Source organism: Pseudonaja textilis, chromosome 1 (genome assembly GCF_049901715.1).
Source record: "Pseudonaja textilis isolate UNSWEBS1 chromosome 1, rPseTex1.2, whole genome shotgun sequence".
NCBI classification, from domain to species: Eukaryota; Metazoa; Chordata; class Lepidosauria; order Squamata; family Elapidae; genus Pseudonaja; species Pseudonaja textilis.
Genome location: NC_141990.1, coordinates 77,289,645 through 77,306,385, shown reverse-complemented (window position 1 = coordinate 77,306,385; position 16,741 = coordinate 77,289,645). Strand labels below are relative to the sequence as shown.

Sequence of the window (16,741 nt, the reverse complement as noted above, 5' to 3'; positions counted from 1 at the left end):
TTGATGTCCCTTATTAGTTTTTAATTGTTTGAAATGTGTTCTCCACTGTTTCTTTTCCTTACAAGCATTCTTCCTAATCAAAGCCTATGAATAAGCTATTTCTCAGTTAAGAATTAATATGGAAAGTCCTCATTTTATTTTCCAGTCACAGAAATTGTTGGCCCAAGCTACAGGAGGACTGTGGCCATTCTCTATCAACTAGCCTATGCCTTTGGCCTCCTCATCCTCAATGCTTTGGCTTATGCAATTCCCAACTGGCGGTGGCTTCAACTTGCTGTTACTCTTCCAATGTTCCTTCTCTTACTCTACTACTGGTAAGAACTTCTTGCTCAGAGTCAGACTTTTGCCTATAATATCCAAGGGAAAGATTCTATTATGGAACAAGGAAAGACTGGGTCTAGTGCAATTAGGATAGGGACGGAGAATCTCCAAATGATATTAGATTCCAACAACCAGTAGCTATATCCACTATGGCAATTGTGAAGGATTGTGGAAGCTGTAATTTAACAACACCAGGAGGTTCATATTTAATTGCTTATCTATATATATAAAAGTGAAATACCACTCATGTATCATCACAAAATCTCCAGAACCATAAAGCTACAAACTTGAAATTCGGCACATATGTTCCTTTTAGCTTTTAGGCACTCACTAAGAAAGGATTTTTTGAAATGACCATCAGAGCATTAGTATTTTGTGCATTATTATTAACACACTCTGATGCTAAGGAGATCTACTTCCTCTCCCCACCTGAAAAGAAATCTGTTCCAAATGCAACACAAGCAGGAGTTTCAGTTTCAGTTTTACTTTCACAGCACCAAGCAGCTTTAGTACAGAATAGTTGAGCTAAGTCACGCCCAGGCTCCTTGCTGTCTCTTTCTTGCTCATTGTCATAGTAATCTATTTCTCAAGAAGTAAACAGAAACCCAGGCTGCTTAACATCCTACAAGTATAAAATAATGTATGTGTTGCATCCAAAAACTGATTTGTGAATAGCCAGGAACATTAGGTAATTTTCACTGCTTGCTTCTTCTACATCTCCATTTCCTTCCAAATTATGTTACTGCTGTCTAACCTGCCCCGATAACCATGGATATCGATGTATTCCTTTTAAGGAATAATGCTTTTCGTATCACATGACATATTACACCACAATAAATTGGTTATATCTTTAAAGTGAAACAAGCCTAAGTTAATTAATGCATGTAGAAGAAGATAGATATCTGGGTCCCACCCTATGGGCTTGTTTTTTGCCATGAACATTTTTGGACCAGACCAATGATTCTAGTTCTTTTGTAGGTGCCTCCCTGAGTCACCCAGGTGGCTGATCACTCAAGGACAGAATGCCCGAGCTCTGAAAATTGTGGATGAAATTGCTAAAAAAAATGGAAAAGTTGTACCTGCCTTTTTTGAGGTGAGTCTTAAACACTACATGTGCCTACTTATCGTTGGTCGGCTATTATCATAGGATGTGGTTGCTGTCCATTCATCTTCTTCTGAACTTCTTCCACCTCTGCCTCATTAGATGGATTTGAATCTTTCAGTGGTGGGTTTGAGCAAACCGATGGACGGTGGGTGGTGTGTACCACACATTTGCACTACACCGTTCTCTATTCTTCTGCAGCTGCCCATATGTTCTGAAATGAAAAGGTCTCAGGACAACAAAACTTATCACATGATTTCTTGCCCTGGCTTTAACTGAGAGATAGAGAGCAGAATGCCAGAAAGATGCATCCACCATGAATGATAAGACATTTCATAGCCATAGTGTACCTCTTCCTAACCATGGTAAGCAGAAATAATCCAATAATCATGATAACGTCAGCAAAGCTGGAGGTTGGAGATGGTAATTCTATTGTAAGCTGCCCAGAGTCAGTCAGGAGAGTGAGAAGAGTGGCATATAAATTTAATGCAATTTTTAAAAATACTCTTTTAATTGCTGCAAAGATTGGAAGTCACTTATTTAGATTTCTTTATCTTTCTTTTTTCTGTTATTCTTTTACATTTCTTTTCCTACTTTTTCTTTGCTTCTGTATTTTTTTTAAATATAAGTAAAATTTTCTTATAATAAAAGTGGCTTCTCCCCCCACCCCAAAAAAAAAAACCACAACCAAAGGAGAACATCAGTGAACGATTCCATTCTGCTCTGTTTGTTTCTACTCTGTTAAAGGATTCCACCAGAAATGTGAGAAATATTAATTATACTAGCTGTCTGAGTATATAGTATAATTCTGGAAATGTTGACATATGAAAATGAATTCTACACAATGCTTGGGCTACTTGTTTAACATGTATGCGGTAACAACTGGGAGAACATTATTTTTCCTTAATGTTAAGAGAAAGACACAAGATACAAATGCAAAAAAGTACAGAGGCAAGAGGTTTAGCAAAACTCTGCTTGAAAGAGTATAAAACATGATAATAAGCCCAGTTTGGAATTGTGCTATGATTTCATGTCATCAGGTGACCCTTCATGTCATCCCCATTAGAGGATGTCCAGATTAGACAGTGTATGAATGTGGGAAGGGAAGTTAATTGCATGATTATTTATTAATGGATGACATATAACTTAAAAAGGCTTAAATTATAGAATATTTCTGTGAATATGAATTTCAACACTGAACATATGATAAGAATGGCATATGATGAAAAAAGCAATTAATTGAATGCTCAGCAAATGGTTCAATATTGAACTTGCCATAAGGCAAGGTAATTTGATTATTTAATGTACTTTTAGATCATTGTATACAGCAGTGTTTCTTAAACTTTTCTCCTTAGGACCTTTCTCCTTTTAAAAATTAGGTATGACCCTGAAATTTTTTTTATTTGTATGGTTTATATTATCAATGTTTACTACATTAAAAACTAAAATTGACATATTTGCTGCCACTCCCGCTTTTCACATTGATTTGATGGGATTTTAATATTGTATTTTTTTTTCATTAAGAAACTTGAAATAACATATTAGGGATAGATTATCATGGGAAAAAAATCTATGTGATTGCTGGGAATTGAAAGTGTCTTGATGGTATATAATCAATCAATTATTTTTCAACATAGTTTGGCAAGTAATATTGATTTTGTGGACCGCGGAGAAGGGTCCTTGAACTATACTTTGAGAAACACTAGTATAAAGATGAATTGAATGTTTACAATTTATACAGAAAAACTAGAGAAAGTAGATGAATTTACATATCTTGTTAAAAAGATTAACTAAAGATGGAAAATGCGTGGAAATACTGTATTTTAAGACATACAAATACTGGTAGAATGTCATGTTGTCGGTTCTGAGGAATGAATGTTGAATGATGCTAAAAAGTTGCATTTAAGAGCTTGTTTCTCTCCACTATACAGTATTATAGAGAAGTGGGAGTTTAGTATGTATGCACTTATTTACATTTCTAAAGCTCTCCAACTTCTTGACTTTTCTGAGCAGCATATGAAATTAAAAGCAAAGGTGTACTGTAGAACAACACCAGACAACAGGAAAGGGAGATGGTCATCTGATGGAACAGACATAAAAGTATGTCAGCAAAAAGATAAAAGTAAGTTGACTATAATAGGAGTTGGCATCAGACATCTTTTATGGTTATCCAAAGTGGAAATGGTTAAAATAAAGAACAAAGGTCTCAAAGCTCTGATTGATGATATTTATTAGATGCAAGGTGAGGTTACAACACAAATTCTAACCTGTACTCTACTTTCAACTAGGAAAATTATACTCAGGCAATAAGCAGCAATGTTCTGGATCATTTTCTCATGTTTTTTTAGTAAAAGGGAGAAGGCTTTCTGTTTGCATCTACTGAGAGTCTTACGAACAGACCATAAGACTTTTTAATTAATGTGAAAACAAGCTCTCATGATGAGATATTTAAAAGATATGTACAGCGAGAGAAAAAAGCTATAGGGTCAAGCCAGGATGAAAAAGTAGAATGAAAGTAGATTGAGAAGGAAAGTGAGTGAAAAGTTTGAATGAAGTAGAGCTGGTCATAGAAAAAGAATGAAAGAGGGTTAAATTTGCAAAAATAATAATAATGAAGAGTCAGGTGCATCTGCAGAGGCTGTGATTAACATCCAAATGGTGGGTGTGAAAGCTCTACCCCTTTTACATGTGATGCATTTGATACATGCTAGAAAAGGATTTTGATTGCCTGGTCACCTGTAATTTTGATGTCATAGCTGGTCAGTGCAGGTTGCCCTGAGCAGAGTGAATGGTTAGGGAAACACAGGAAGTCCAAGAAAGATGAGGTTGACTGGAATGAATGTAGTCCTCAAAAAGAAAAGACTTTGGTCTTGGTGTAAATTAGCTTTAATGTTTTCTTTTAGCTTTTTAAATTAACTTTTTCTTATCTCATGCCTTACATTTCTTATACCATTTCTGTTTTCTGCATAACGTTTATCTTGAACAAAAACAATGTGATGGATTTACCTTTTTTTAATTTACTTTGCAACTGTTACTCTATAGAATATTAATCTTGAAGAAGAACATGTAGATGACACAAAGCTTAGCCCTTCACTGCTGGACCTTGTGAGGACACCACAGATCAGGAAATACACATTAATTTTGATGTATAACTGGTAAGAGGCCATTTATTTCATGTGTTTCATTGAATCCTTGTTTGCCTTAGCTATGCCAACTATGCTGGCTCTATTGGTATACACACAATCCTAATATGTTATATTTACAATTTTATGTGTAACAGCATATAAACCCTTGGTTAGAGTTCATATTTTGCCTGTCATTCAGACTCCTCTGCTCATTAAAAAATTGGATCCACATTCCTGTAACATTATTAGTGGTAAAAGGAAACCAGGCCACCAAAGACACCATCAAAGCTGACAGCATAGAAAAAACTCAAAGATCAGAATATGTGGAGATACTGGCCCATAGAATAACCAAGTGTTTGACATGATTGAATGGATAACATCATCATCATCATCATCATCATATCATCATCTTATAACATTAAACCGGTAGTGGTATTCTACTGGTTCAGCCTAATTCGGCCAAACTGGTAGCTCCAATGATCATCTATGAGCAAACTGGTTTGCTCCGATGATCAGCTGCTGGGCCCTTCCACGCCCTGGCTCTATGCTGATCTTTATTTCCTGCTTTTCAACCTCAGCTGCTTTGTGCAGCACAGCCAATTGCCACACATCAGCTGTTGAAGACACAGGGAGGGTGCAGGATTGCAGGAGAAGGTTAGTAGGAAATCTTCTGTGTGTGCAAAGCATGCCAACCTAGCCACACCTACCACAGAACCAGTGGTAAAAAATTTTTGAAACCCACCATTGCATTAAATCCTGTTCAAGACTGTTCTTTTTTCATACTGGGTGTTCTGAATACATTGCAGTTGTATTGCCCTGAAAACATTACAGCTTGAGATTAGGTATCATCATGGGGTGGGTTTTTGTTTGGATGCCTTTGAGACAGTTTTAACTCCTGGTGACTGTCTGGACAAGTCCCTACAGTCTTCTTGGCAAGATTGCAGTAGTGGTTTCCTTTGCCTCCCTCCTAGGGATGAGAGAGAAAGACTGACCCAAAACCATCCCTGACTTCATACCTAAGGTGGAACTAGAATTCATAATCTCCTGCCTTCTAACCTGATGCCTTAACCAACATCTTAATTGCACCAAACTTTGTGCCTGTTGGCTGTAATGCTATATAGGAACGACCTTAGGAGATAGGGAGGCCACAACCAGGGCAATGGTTGGATAAGTAACAGTTTAACCACAGCAGCAAATATCTCACAAGGGATCCTCTGTAGTTTCTTTGGCTCTAAACAGGACAGGGGGAGAAATGTAATTTCAGACTTGCAAGATTCTGTTACTGAAACCTTACAGCTTTAACTTGACAGCTTTAAGACTTGTGGACTTCAACTCCCAGAATTCCTCCTCCAGTCATGTTAGCTCAGGAATTCTGGGAGTTGAAGTCCACAAGTCTTAAACTTGCCAAGTTTTTTTTCATTACATCTGTAAATGCAAAAGTTCAATCTCTGAGGCGATTGTGAAACGAGGGGCCACCTGTACCTGATTTAACATTTACTGCTGATTGAAACCTATTAGCAAAGCTTTCAGAAACTGAATTTTTTCCACACTGATAAGAGTATAAATAGGACAAATACTTTTGGTTGGGGGAACCATCAATATTTGGTTGGGGGAACCATCAATTTTTTGCCAGAATTGTTATCGTGATTTTCATTTTTTTAGAATCTAAAACATAAAAATTGTTTTAAAACTTTGATTTACTTTGTGTGACCAAACTCATTGCTTTTAAAATTACAGATTAATAAGGCATGTAGAACACACACAGTTGAAGACGCTTGCTTTACAATAAAGGAGAATTAGCTCATGTAGCCATGCTTCCTATCTAAACTACTTCACAAAGCTAACATCAGACCATTCTGCCTCTTACTGTTGTCAATTTCATAGCACTGAGGAAAGAGGCCAAAGCAAAATTTATACTTGCATTCATGCAAATGGAAGTACAGCTTTCTCTGTAATTTGGGGTACCGATAAAGCAGAATCTACCAGGATCACATAGAGAGCTGTGCTCATATACTAGTGAATATAATTATTCTTTCCTTTCAGATCTACCTGCTGAGTGCATGGAGACTGAGGAGAGGGCAAACAGGATGTAAGAATTTGGATTACTGCAGACAACCCAATTCTCTACTCAGTTTCCAATTCTCATACAGTTTGTTCAGAGCTACCATGGTGAAGTGTTGGCTTAGGACTGAGGAAACCCAATGCCAGCCCAGATTATATGGGCTTTAAATTGACAACTTCAGCATAAATGATAGAACGTCTGAGAAGATGTTGCAGGCTTTCCTATTGTTTGTTTGTTCATTCATTCATTCATTCTTATTTTGGAGGGGGAAGCTGCATAAACAAGTAAAGGAAGCAAGCTAAGGAGAAGATGGGAGTAGTGCATTTCCCATTCATATAAATTGTGGGTGACTTCGGGGTTGTGGAGTTACAATATCTAATAGAAAAACAACTTCCTATTTTCCAACAAACTCCTATTGCCTAATTGCTTTTTTTAATCTATTCATACCATTATCAGTTAATGGCAGAAAATTCCGGAAGGAGGAAAGAATCGTGGAGCCCTTGGTGCTCTCTGAGCTTGGTTTGTTTAGTTGTAAATTAATTACCCAACTGGGTAATATCACCACGGCATCAAGGATTCCATCGTTCAATTCTGAGCTACATATATTCTCTTCCAAGAAAGAAGAGATATGGATGCAAATCAGTAGAAGAAATATGGATGCAAATCTAAAGAACATAAATACCCACATGGAGAACCAAACATTTTCACAGTCAAAATCCCAGAAGACCAAAAAGCTTCTACTAACAAAACCTGATCATGCATCAGCTTGCTTATATTAGTAACATAATGTGGGATTGACATGACAAATCTGGAGCACTGATTCTTTCCAGACTTGCTGGATAATAAATCTAGACCCAATTAACTGTTGTTTTTATTTTATTTATTTTGTCAAGCATGTTTTTGATAACAGATATAATTAGGAACATGATTATGAGTGCATGAAATGGATACAGATAAAAGGGGACATTAGGACCGGAACGGTAGACAGGTTGGTGCTCTTATGCACGCCCCCTACAGACCTCTTAGGAATGGGGTGAGGTCAACTGGAGACAATCTGAGGTTAAAGTTTTGAGGGTTTGGGGAAGAGACCGCAGAGTCAGGTAGTGCATTCCAGGCATTGACAACTCTGTTGCTGACGTCGTATTTTCTGCAATCAAGTTTGGAGTGGTTTACCTTAAGTTTGTATCTATTGTTGTTCTTCTTTTCCTAGGTTCACAAGTGCCATAATGTACCAAGGCCTTATTATGCACATAGGAGTTGCTGGTGGAAATGTTTACCTGGATTTTTTCTATGCCACCCTTGTTGAATTTCCAGCTGCTTTCATCCTCATCATCACCATAGAGCGTGTAGGCCGTCGTTATCCCTGGGCAGCATCTAATCTGGTGGCTGGAATTGCTTGCCTTGTTACAGCTTTCAGCCCAGATGGTAAGTACCTAATGTCTGTCCATTTTTTAAAATTGCCCTGACTAAGGGCAGCCTGGAGGAAAATGCTACAAGAATCTACTTTAGCAAACTGATGGTCACAAGCAGCCTTTCTGCAGGGACATAAAGAGGAACAACCCAAGAAGTTGGAGGGTCACGTGATAAGAGAAAAAAAAAACTATGCACAGTATGGATAAAATGATGATATGGTGATGAATAAAGATGTTTGAGGGATTCTGGACTCTGATAGAAACAGACTGAACTGCTTCATCAAAGCTAATATAGTGGTCAGAATGAAGCTAATTGGTGGATTTCACACTTACTTTCAGTGCAAAAGAATATCAAACAGCTTTTTGAAATGTCTTTTGAACAGGCCATTAAATATTCAACAAGGGCATATTTAAATGGATTTTCTAAGTAGTTGAATTCAGAGATGGATAGTGACATGTGCAAAAGGACATGCTTAGGAACAGGCCATTTATTCCCTCCCTGCTATATTGATTGCCGAAGTGTGATCAATATAAGTCCTAAGGATGCCTTGGCTTCTTCCTGCCTAAATCCCCTTCCACCCAATTTGCTGTAACACTCCCAACAGGGAAGGACACTAAAGGGCATCATCTCTCCGAAACTCAAGACACTTCTAGTTATGAACAAACAACAGACTTTTGTTTCCCTTGTTTAGAGAACCCAAAGTTGAGAACAGCCTTTTCCATCTCATTGCTTCCCACCTTTGTTTCCCACCTTTGTAGACTTCAAACTCCAGAATTCCATAGCCAGCGTGGCTGTTGATGAGAATTCTGGGAGTTGAAGTCCGCATACCTGGAAGTTGCCAAGGGTAGAAAACATTGTATCAAACAATGGTTGCTTTCAAGTAATCTTTACACCTCGCTTTAAAATTCTCTCCTTTTTTATTTCTTCAGGTGGCTTTGCTAAACTAGTCCATTTGTTTTCTTTTCCCTAGCTATTCCTTCTAGGCTTGGTCTCTAAATCTGCATGCATGTGAATTTGCATCTATGGCCAAATATGTTTAATATAAGTTTCGTTTCTTCCCTTCATCTCTAAGAGGATGATACCCTTTCCTTTAGTCCAATTTCCTTACAGCCCGCCCCCACCTTTGTCTCATAAGAAGCTCCTTATTTCATTTTATGATTTAATTACCTTATTGCTCTTCATTTAACTTTACATGCTCTTTTCTACCTGTAAGTCATGTTCACCGAGATTCAAGTTTCTTCATTGCTTATCATGGCTTATTACCACATGAGCTTCACTGATTTACCTATCTTAGCAGCGACCCCTTGGGTCACATAAAAGTGGTTGCTGGATATTTATTTAATGTTTCAGTTGAGCTTGTATGCTCCCAATTGCTCACTTTTTGAAAGGGATAATCAGGTTTGGAGGGAAGCAGAATAGCAACTAAAAGCACATTACAGATGTAGTACCTAGGACAGGGGTCCCCAAACATGGCAACTTTTAGACTTGTGGACTTCCCAGAATTCTGGGAGTTGAAGTCCACAAGTCTTAAAGTTGCCAAGTTTGGAGACCTCTGACCTAAGAGAACAAGAAGATTGTCAAATGCATTTGTTGCTAGCTGGAGGAGTGATTCCAGTGCTCTGATTCTACTAAATCAGTAGAAGCTAATATATTAAAAAAAATGTGTCTGCTCTTGTACAATCAAAATCCAATCTAATATCCAATCCATGTGTTAATGTTGTGGGACTTATCTTTACCACTAGTTCTCTGGGAAATTGCCCAGGTAGTCCTTACCTAGTGACTGCCTTAGGCAGTGACCATCTGCATTTATGATGGTGATGAAAAAAGCAACTTTGCTACCAATGCCCACATATATGACACATATTTTTCCTCCAACCCACCTCCAGAATAAAGAGATTGCCTAAACAAGCTATCTCTTCCTGAGCATTTTTCTGCAGTGCAGTGCATCCCTAAAAAATGCTCGAGCAAATTAACAAGCTCACCTGTGACCTTCATGGATTAGTATTCTTCTAAGGCTTGCATGGCTGCCTGACACTGATAAGACTCTAATCACTTTCATGCTAAAGTCTTTTGTTTGCCTCCTAAGCTCTCTGCTTTCAACTGTAGGCCCCATTCCTTTAGATGTACAGTATATTCCTCATTGCTTGCTTGCCTACTCTCTTGTAATCCTTTCTCTCCAATGAATGTAAATACAAACATTAATTTCTTCTTGCTAATTATCTCAGTGCCAGGTGAGCATTTCAAAGGGTGAGAGAATTGGATAAAAGGACTATAAGATTTATCCGGCTTCCTTGTGAATTGAGTTCCAGGAACCTCCTCCACCATTTAGCTTTACCTGGCTATTTAGAGCTGATGCAGTAAAACAAAGGAAAGTTGAAGTAAAATTTTGAGCATAGTTGTGGTCATGTGATTATTCACTCAGCAACCACTTCCCAGTTGTCTCAATTCCTGCTGTGGTTGCAAAATGAGGACTACCTATTATAGCACCAGTATTAATCATCTTCCTCCAATAAATTATTTTGGATAAACTGTGTACATATGCTTTCTTTTCAGATATGCATTGGTTAAAGATTCTTGCAGGTTCCTTTGGCAGGTTGGGAATTACTATGGCTTTTGAAATGGTCTGCTTTGTCAATGCTGAATTGTACCCAACATTTCTTAGGTAGGTGCTGCTTCAAGGAATTAAAGTAGAAATTCTGTATCTTTGGTTACTATCAACTATCACCAGTTTTGATGCCCCATCCCTCTGAATTAACACTGTAAATAGAATTAGCATGGCAAGCCAGAATGGAGAAACTTTGGAGATAAGGCAGGACAAAACCAATGGCATCTCCTTTTCCATGAGTAAAAGCCAACTAAGGGAATATTTGTTCAATACAAGGGATGAGATGGTGGCCTTTACCACATCTAAGGAAGGAACCTTGGTCTCACCAGGAGGGAAATAAACAAGATGGTGGCTAGAAATAGTGGCAGTTTTGAACTGGAACACCATAGAAGGGAATATAACAGTCACTCCATGGGACGGCTTGGAGAACCTGAAGCACATCAGCTGACTGTGCTGCCTTCTTCATGAATCTGTTTCCTCCCTGGTTTGTATCCATATTTATCAATAAGCCTAGGACGTCAGATCTGCAGTTGTCCTGGATGTTCCTATCAAAAACCAAAAAAATCAGCATAAACCCCAAACTAGAGAGATCTGCCACTTTTGCTTTTCCTCATGACTGATTTTTAGTAATATTTCTTCCCATTCTGTTCAGAAAGATATTAATTTCATTAAAAAATATATCAAAAAAGGGTTTTTTTAAACTTTTATGCTCTAGACAGACTTAATTAATGACAGCTGTTTCCAGTATAGAAGTGATCACACAGAAATAGCTTGTCACATAACTGTGAAAAGCTTTATTTCAGGACTATAAACAGGAATTGAACTTCAGGCCTTTAAGAATTACGTATCTAAGGTTCGAAATAAAATCTGTTAGTTTTCTTTTCACCCACTTTCAATTCCTTTAAATTTGAACCTAAAGTTTTAATTTTGTAAATCAATGTTTCATGCACCTACCTCTACGGTGGACATCTCATTATTTATAGAATCAGGTGATCTTAAAATCACATCTCCCCCAGACTTTTTACAAGACATATGATGAATTCAGTGGGGAAAAATTTCCTCAGTTCTCAGAAATGGTCTACCATTGCAACCACCCAACAAATTTATACGCTTATCTGGAGCTCAGAGGTATTCTAGGGAATAAAAATGATATTAAGGTTTGGCTCTTGGCTATTTAATAAGACAATTTCTCATTTATTCATTTCTTTTATATGTATGTATGCATGTATGCATGTATGTATGTATGTATGTATGTATGTATAGCATTTAAGTGTTTCAATCTGCTCTTTCTGTCTGTCTTTCAGAAACCTTGGCTTGATGGTATGTTCTTCTCTGTGTGATTTTGGTGGAATCATATCCCCATTTATAGTCTACAGATTGGCAGAGATCTGGCATGAACTACCTCTTGTAGTCTTCAGTAAGTAAGATTCTACCTGTGGCAGCTACAGCTCATGAATGCTCAATCATGCCCTTTTGTATTCATCCAGGGATTCAATCCAACTGAACCTAACTGGACTTAGATCTATATAGATCCGTATCGTACAATAAATTGTACAATACAGAATATGCAGGCAAGATGCGCTGCTTGTGATTACAGATTGGAATGCCAAAATGGGGAACACAGAAGAGGAAAATATAGTTTGACTACATGGTTTAGGAAACCAAAATGAATTTTATGGATTTCTGTCACTCCAAAGACGTAACCCACATGGTCCTCAAATAATCAGAATGTCTTTATGCATGGACACTACCAGAGGGAGTATATAGAAATCAAATTAATTAATAGGAAAAGGAGGAGTTTATTTATGGCATAAAGATTTGGCCAGGTGCTGACTCTGAAACAGATCACAAACTGCTCCTGTGCAAATTTCAAGTTAAGCTAAAGAAGAAGAAAGACAGTCAGTTTCCATGATATGATCTTGAACATATACCAACCAGAGGTGGTATTCAGCTGGTTCTAACCAGTTCTGGAGAACTGGTAGTGGAAATTTTGAGTAGTTCAGAGAACCGGCAAATACTACCTCTGACTGACCCTTCCCCCATCTCTTCACTGCCTCCTGAGTCCCAGCTGATCGGCTGGGTCTTCTTTTGCTACCCAGCATAGGAGAATGGAGCTGGAAAGCAGGTTAGTGGGGTGGGGAGGGAATGGGGATTTTTCAGTATCCTTCCCTGCCATGCCCACCAAGCTACGCCCACAGAACTGGTAGTAAAAAAATTTGAATCCCACCACTGATACCAACCATTGTCAAGGGGAACAACAGGAGTCATTTTGAAATCCTGTACTCATTGATAGAGAACCAAAAGAATTGTGGAATAAACTTAAAGAAGTCATTAAGAGACTGCCAAAAATGAGGAAAGAGAAGAAAGGAAACTCAATAAAAGAAGGTATGGAAATTGCCAAGAAGAGAAGAGAAACCAAATCCAAGCAAGAGAAAAACCTCAGAAAGGAATGTCTATTAAGATTCTCAGTCATCCTGGTCATGGTTGTCCCAAAGGTGCTTTATTTCAAGAGGCAACTGGACTTTCTTTTTTTTTTTCTTTTGAAGATGTTTCACTTCTCATCCAAGAAGCTTCTTCAGCTCTTTCTTTCCAAGCTGAAGAAGCTTCTTGGATGAGAAGCGAAATGTCTTCATAGAAAAACCAGAAAGTCCAGTTGCCTCTTGAAAAAAAGCACCTTTGGGACTCAAAAACGAACTTAATAAAGTTATATCAGAGAGTTGTTAATTAACATCCCAGGTACAGATGCCAAAATCCATGGTAATTTAGAAGATATTACCTACGTACAAGAATCTCAAGTACCAGAATGTGACATTAGATCAGCACTCTGATCATTACCAATTCAGGATGGAATGGAAGAAGGATGGAAACAGACATGACAAAAAAAGACATTTGAACTAGTTCCAACTTTGAATTGAATGAATTATTCCAATGGACATATTGTAATGTAAGCAATTCAAACGAGATCAAACAAAGAGGGAAGGAGTATATGAAGCACTGTACAGTATAAATATCAATATCCAAGATTTCTTAAAAGATATTCCCAATTTAAAGAATTTCTAGTCTTAGAAGGTGAACTTAGGGATCAGCATTCTGGTCATTACCAATTCAGAAAGCTATAGGAAGTGATGGAATGTACACTGAAATATGACAAGTAACAAAAAAAAAGAAAATTTACAAAGTAATAACCAAAAGCCAACATGGGTGTGTTAAAAACAGATCATGCCAGACTAATTTTATTGCATTATTTGGCAAAGTGACAAAATTAGTGGACCAGAGGAACGCTGTCGATATAATTTACTTGGACTTCGGTAAGGTATTTGATGAAGTAGACCATAATCTAATACTAGATAAAGTAGAAAAATGTGGGTTAGACAGCCTCATGGATTCGTAACTGGCTGACCAACCGCACTCATTGTGTAGCCCTCAATAGATCTGCATCTACATGGAGGAAAGTATGCAGTGAAGTACCCCAAGACTCTGTTTTAGGCCCAGTACTCTTCAACATCTTCATTAATGACTTGGACAAGGGGATAGATGGGGAACTCATCAAATTTGCAGACAACACCAAGCTGGCAGGAATAGCTAACACTCCAGAAGATAGGCTTAAGATACAGAAGGATCTTGATAGACTTGAACATTGGGCACTATCTAAAAAAATGAAATTTAATGGTGAAAAAAGTAAGATTCTACATTTAGGCAAAATCAAGATCACATGAAATGTTAATACCACCAGAAGACCATCAAGGTCCTTTCTATTCTATTCTAAATTAGTAAAAGTTCTAACCAATCTATGCCAGCAAGTCTGGAATACAACATATTGGCCAACAGACTGGAAGAGGTCAAGCTATATTCCAATACCAAAAAAGAAGACTTAATAGAGTGTGCAAACAATCGTATGATACCCCTAGTTTCACATGCTAGCAAAATAATGCTTAGAATCATTAAACATAAATTAGGGCTGTATATGAAAAAAGAAATGCCAGATGTTCAAGCTTGGTCATTAGACTTTCAAAGGGACCCATGGCATGACAAAGTTAAGAATCCCTATTTTTAATACGGGTAATCCTTGACTTACGACCACAATTGAGCCCAGAATTTATGTTGCTCAGTGAGAAATTTGTTAAGTAAGTTTTGCCCCGTTTTACGATTGTTCTTGCCACATTTGTTAAGTGAATCACTGCAGTTGTTAAATTGGTAACTGGTTGTTAAGTGAATCCGGCTTCCCCATTGACTTTGCTTGTCAGAAGGTCATGAAAGGGGATCCCATGCCATAAATGTGAGTCAGTTTACATTTTACATTGCATTCAAATGCAAATCACGTCACCATGGGGATGCTGCAACAGTCATAAGTGTGAAAAATGGTCACAAGTCACTTTTTCAGTGCTGTTGTAAATTTGAAGAGTCATTAAACAAACTCTTGTAAGTAGAAGACTTCTTGTTACCAATAATATTGATGCAGCAAAAGTAAAAAATTCACAATAACACGATTGTGTGCCCATCTTGACAATATGTCATTATTTGGTTTCTGATGTTATTTTCCTTATGTTTTATTTGCAGCTGTCATAGGATTCATAGCTTCTGGATCAGTGCTGCTTTTGCCTGAGACCAAAGGGAGCACCTTGCCCGAGACCATTGATGACATAGAAAACCTCCACAAACCTGCATTAAACAATCAATCTTGAAGCAAATTCAAGGTTAAATATTTTTGAAATGTGTGCGCTCAGCTATGGTCCACAAAAAGTCCAGACCTACTCACTAACTAATAAAAACATTATACTATAGAGTCTTTCATTTGGGCAGGTATTTTATACACACATAAAACACTCATTTGTTCCACATGTGCCTGTGTTAAACTGACAAACATTGTCAATATAGCAAACGCAGCAAGTAAACAGTAAAAATAAGCAGAGGGCAGTGAAAATACTTTTTACCTGATATTTAAACTTTGTGTTATGACTGGAGGTTCTAGATTTGTTAAAACACTATTCCTCCTTTTTATTTTAACTTTTGCGATTTCATTTTAGTTTTCTATGCATATATGTATGCTGTAAATCTTTTGTAGTGCCCAGAACCAAGATAAACATCCTTTTGCAGGTAAGAGACCAATACATAAATAAATAGAAATTTTTATATTCTCCGGTTGGCTGCAGCAGAGTTGAAAAATAGGCAGAGGGGTTAACATTGGTGCAAAGCATCAAGAGTTTGCCAGGACAAGTAAGGAAATGAATATGGGTGTTTTGGTTCTGGCTGTGCAGGCCTAGAACTGGGAAGGAGTCAGATGTAGAGGAATGATCACCCTTGCTAAGATAAACAGAGATTAAGAAAAGCAATAAAAGGCTTCTCATTGGATAACTTTGAATCAGGAAGTCAACATGGGAGATGTCTAGAAGGAAATGAAGGTTGGAGAATGGAGAGAAAGAAACAAAATCCAGAAGGATTGGGTGGCTGGGTGGGGGAACAAGCTTGGATGCACATACCAATCTATCCGTGATTCACAAAAATGGGTGAATCAAGGACAGAAAAAGAAACAGAATATTTGTTAAGGAAAAAAAAAAAGAGAAAAGGTAACATAAGCAGCTAAAGAGAATATGAGCCAAGTCTTAAGATAGGAAAAAAGGCCATCCATGAGTAGATAAGAGTTAAAGGAGAGAGGAAGCAAAAATGACTTTTCTCCCTGTAGTTTTTTTGTCTAGCAGATTTCCACTCATGCAACCAATAAAGGTAGAGAGGTGCCAAGCGTGCAAAGATTTGCAAGTACAGCACCAGCTTAGGCAATGCAGATAGGCAGAGGCATCTGTTGGGGGAAACTGCACAGCAGATCAATCAGCTGTGGAAGGATGGAAGCTTGGAGGACCAAGAGGAAGAGCAGATAGGATTCAGATGGGCCAGACAGGAAGAAATTTACAGAGTAACATAGTTGGAAGGGACCTTAGAGGTCTTCTAATCCAACTCCCTGATCAAGTAGGAGTCTCTATACCAGTGGTGGCTAACCTTTTTGGGCTCCTGTGCCAAAAATTGCGTGTGCGTGCCAGCACACACACACTCACGTGCCAGCACCCAGAATGCAATGCATGAACCCCCGCTCCACACACCACCTGTGCATGCGTGCGCAA

General features: G+C 37.9%; 1 protein-coding gene across 1 annotated transcript in view; it reads left to right on the top strand.

The window, feature by feature from the left end:
* LOC113439400 (solute carrier family 22 member 2-like) overlaps positions 1–15,409 on the top strand; it is a 32,877-nt gene extending 17,468 nt beyond the window's left edge. The window contains exons 5-11 of the mRNA XM_026705257.2: positions 146–314; positions 1,300–1,414; positions 4,466–4,578; positions 7,821–8,035; positions 10,577–10,685; positions 11,933–12,045; positions 15,186–15,409. Coding sequence (XP_026561042.1) covers positions 146–314; positions 1,300–1,414; positions 4,466–4,578; positions 7,821–8,035; positions 10,577–10,685; positions 11,933–12,045; positions 15,186–15,310 — 959 coding nt within the window. The 3' untranslated portion in view covers positions 15,311–15,409. The remainder of the gene's footprint in view (positions 1–145; positions 315–1,299; positions 1,415–4,465; positions 4,579–7,820; positions 8,036–10,576; positions 10,686–11,932; positions 12,046–15,185) is intronic.
* The last annotated feature ends 1,332 nt before the right edge of the window (positions 15,410–16,741 follow it).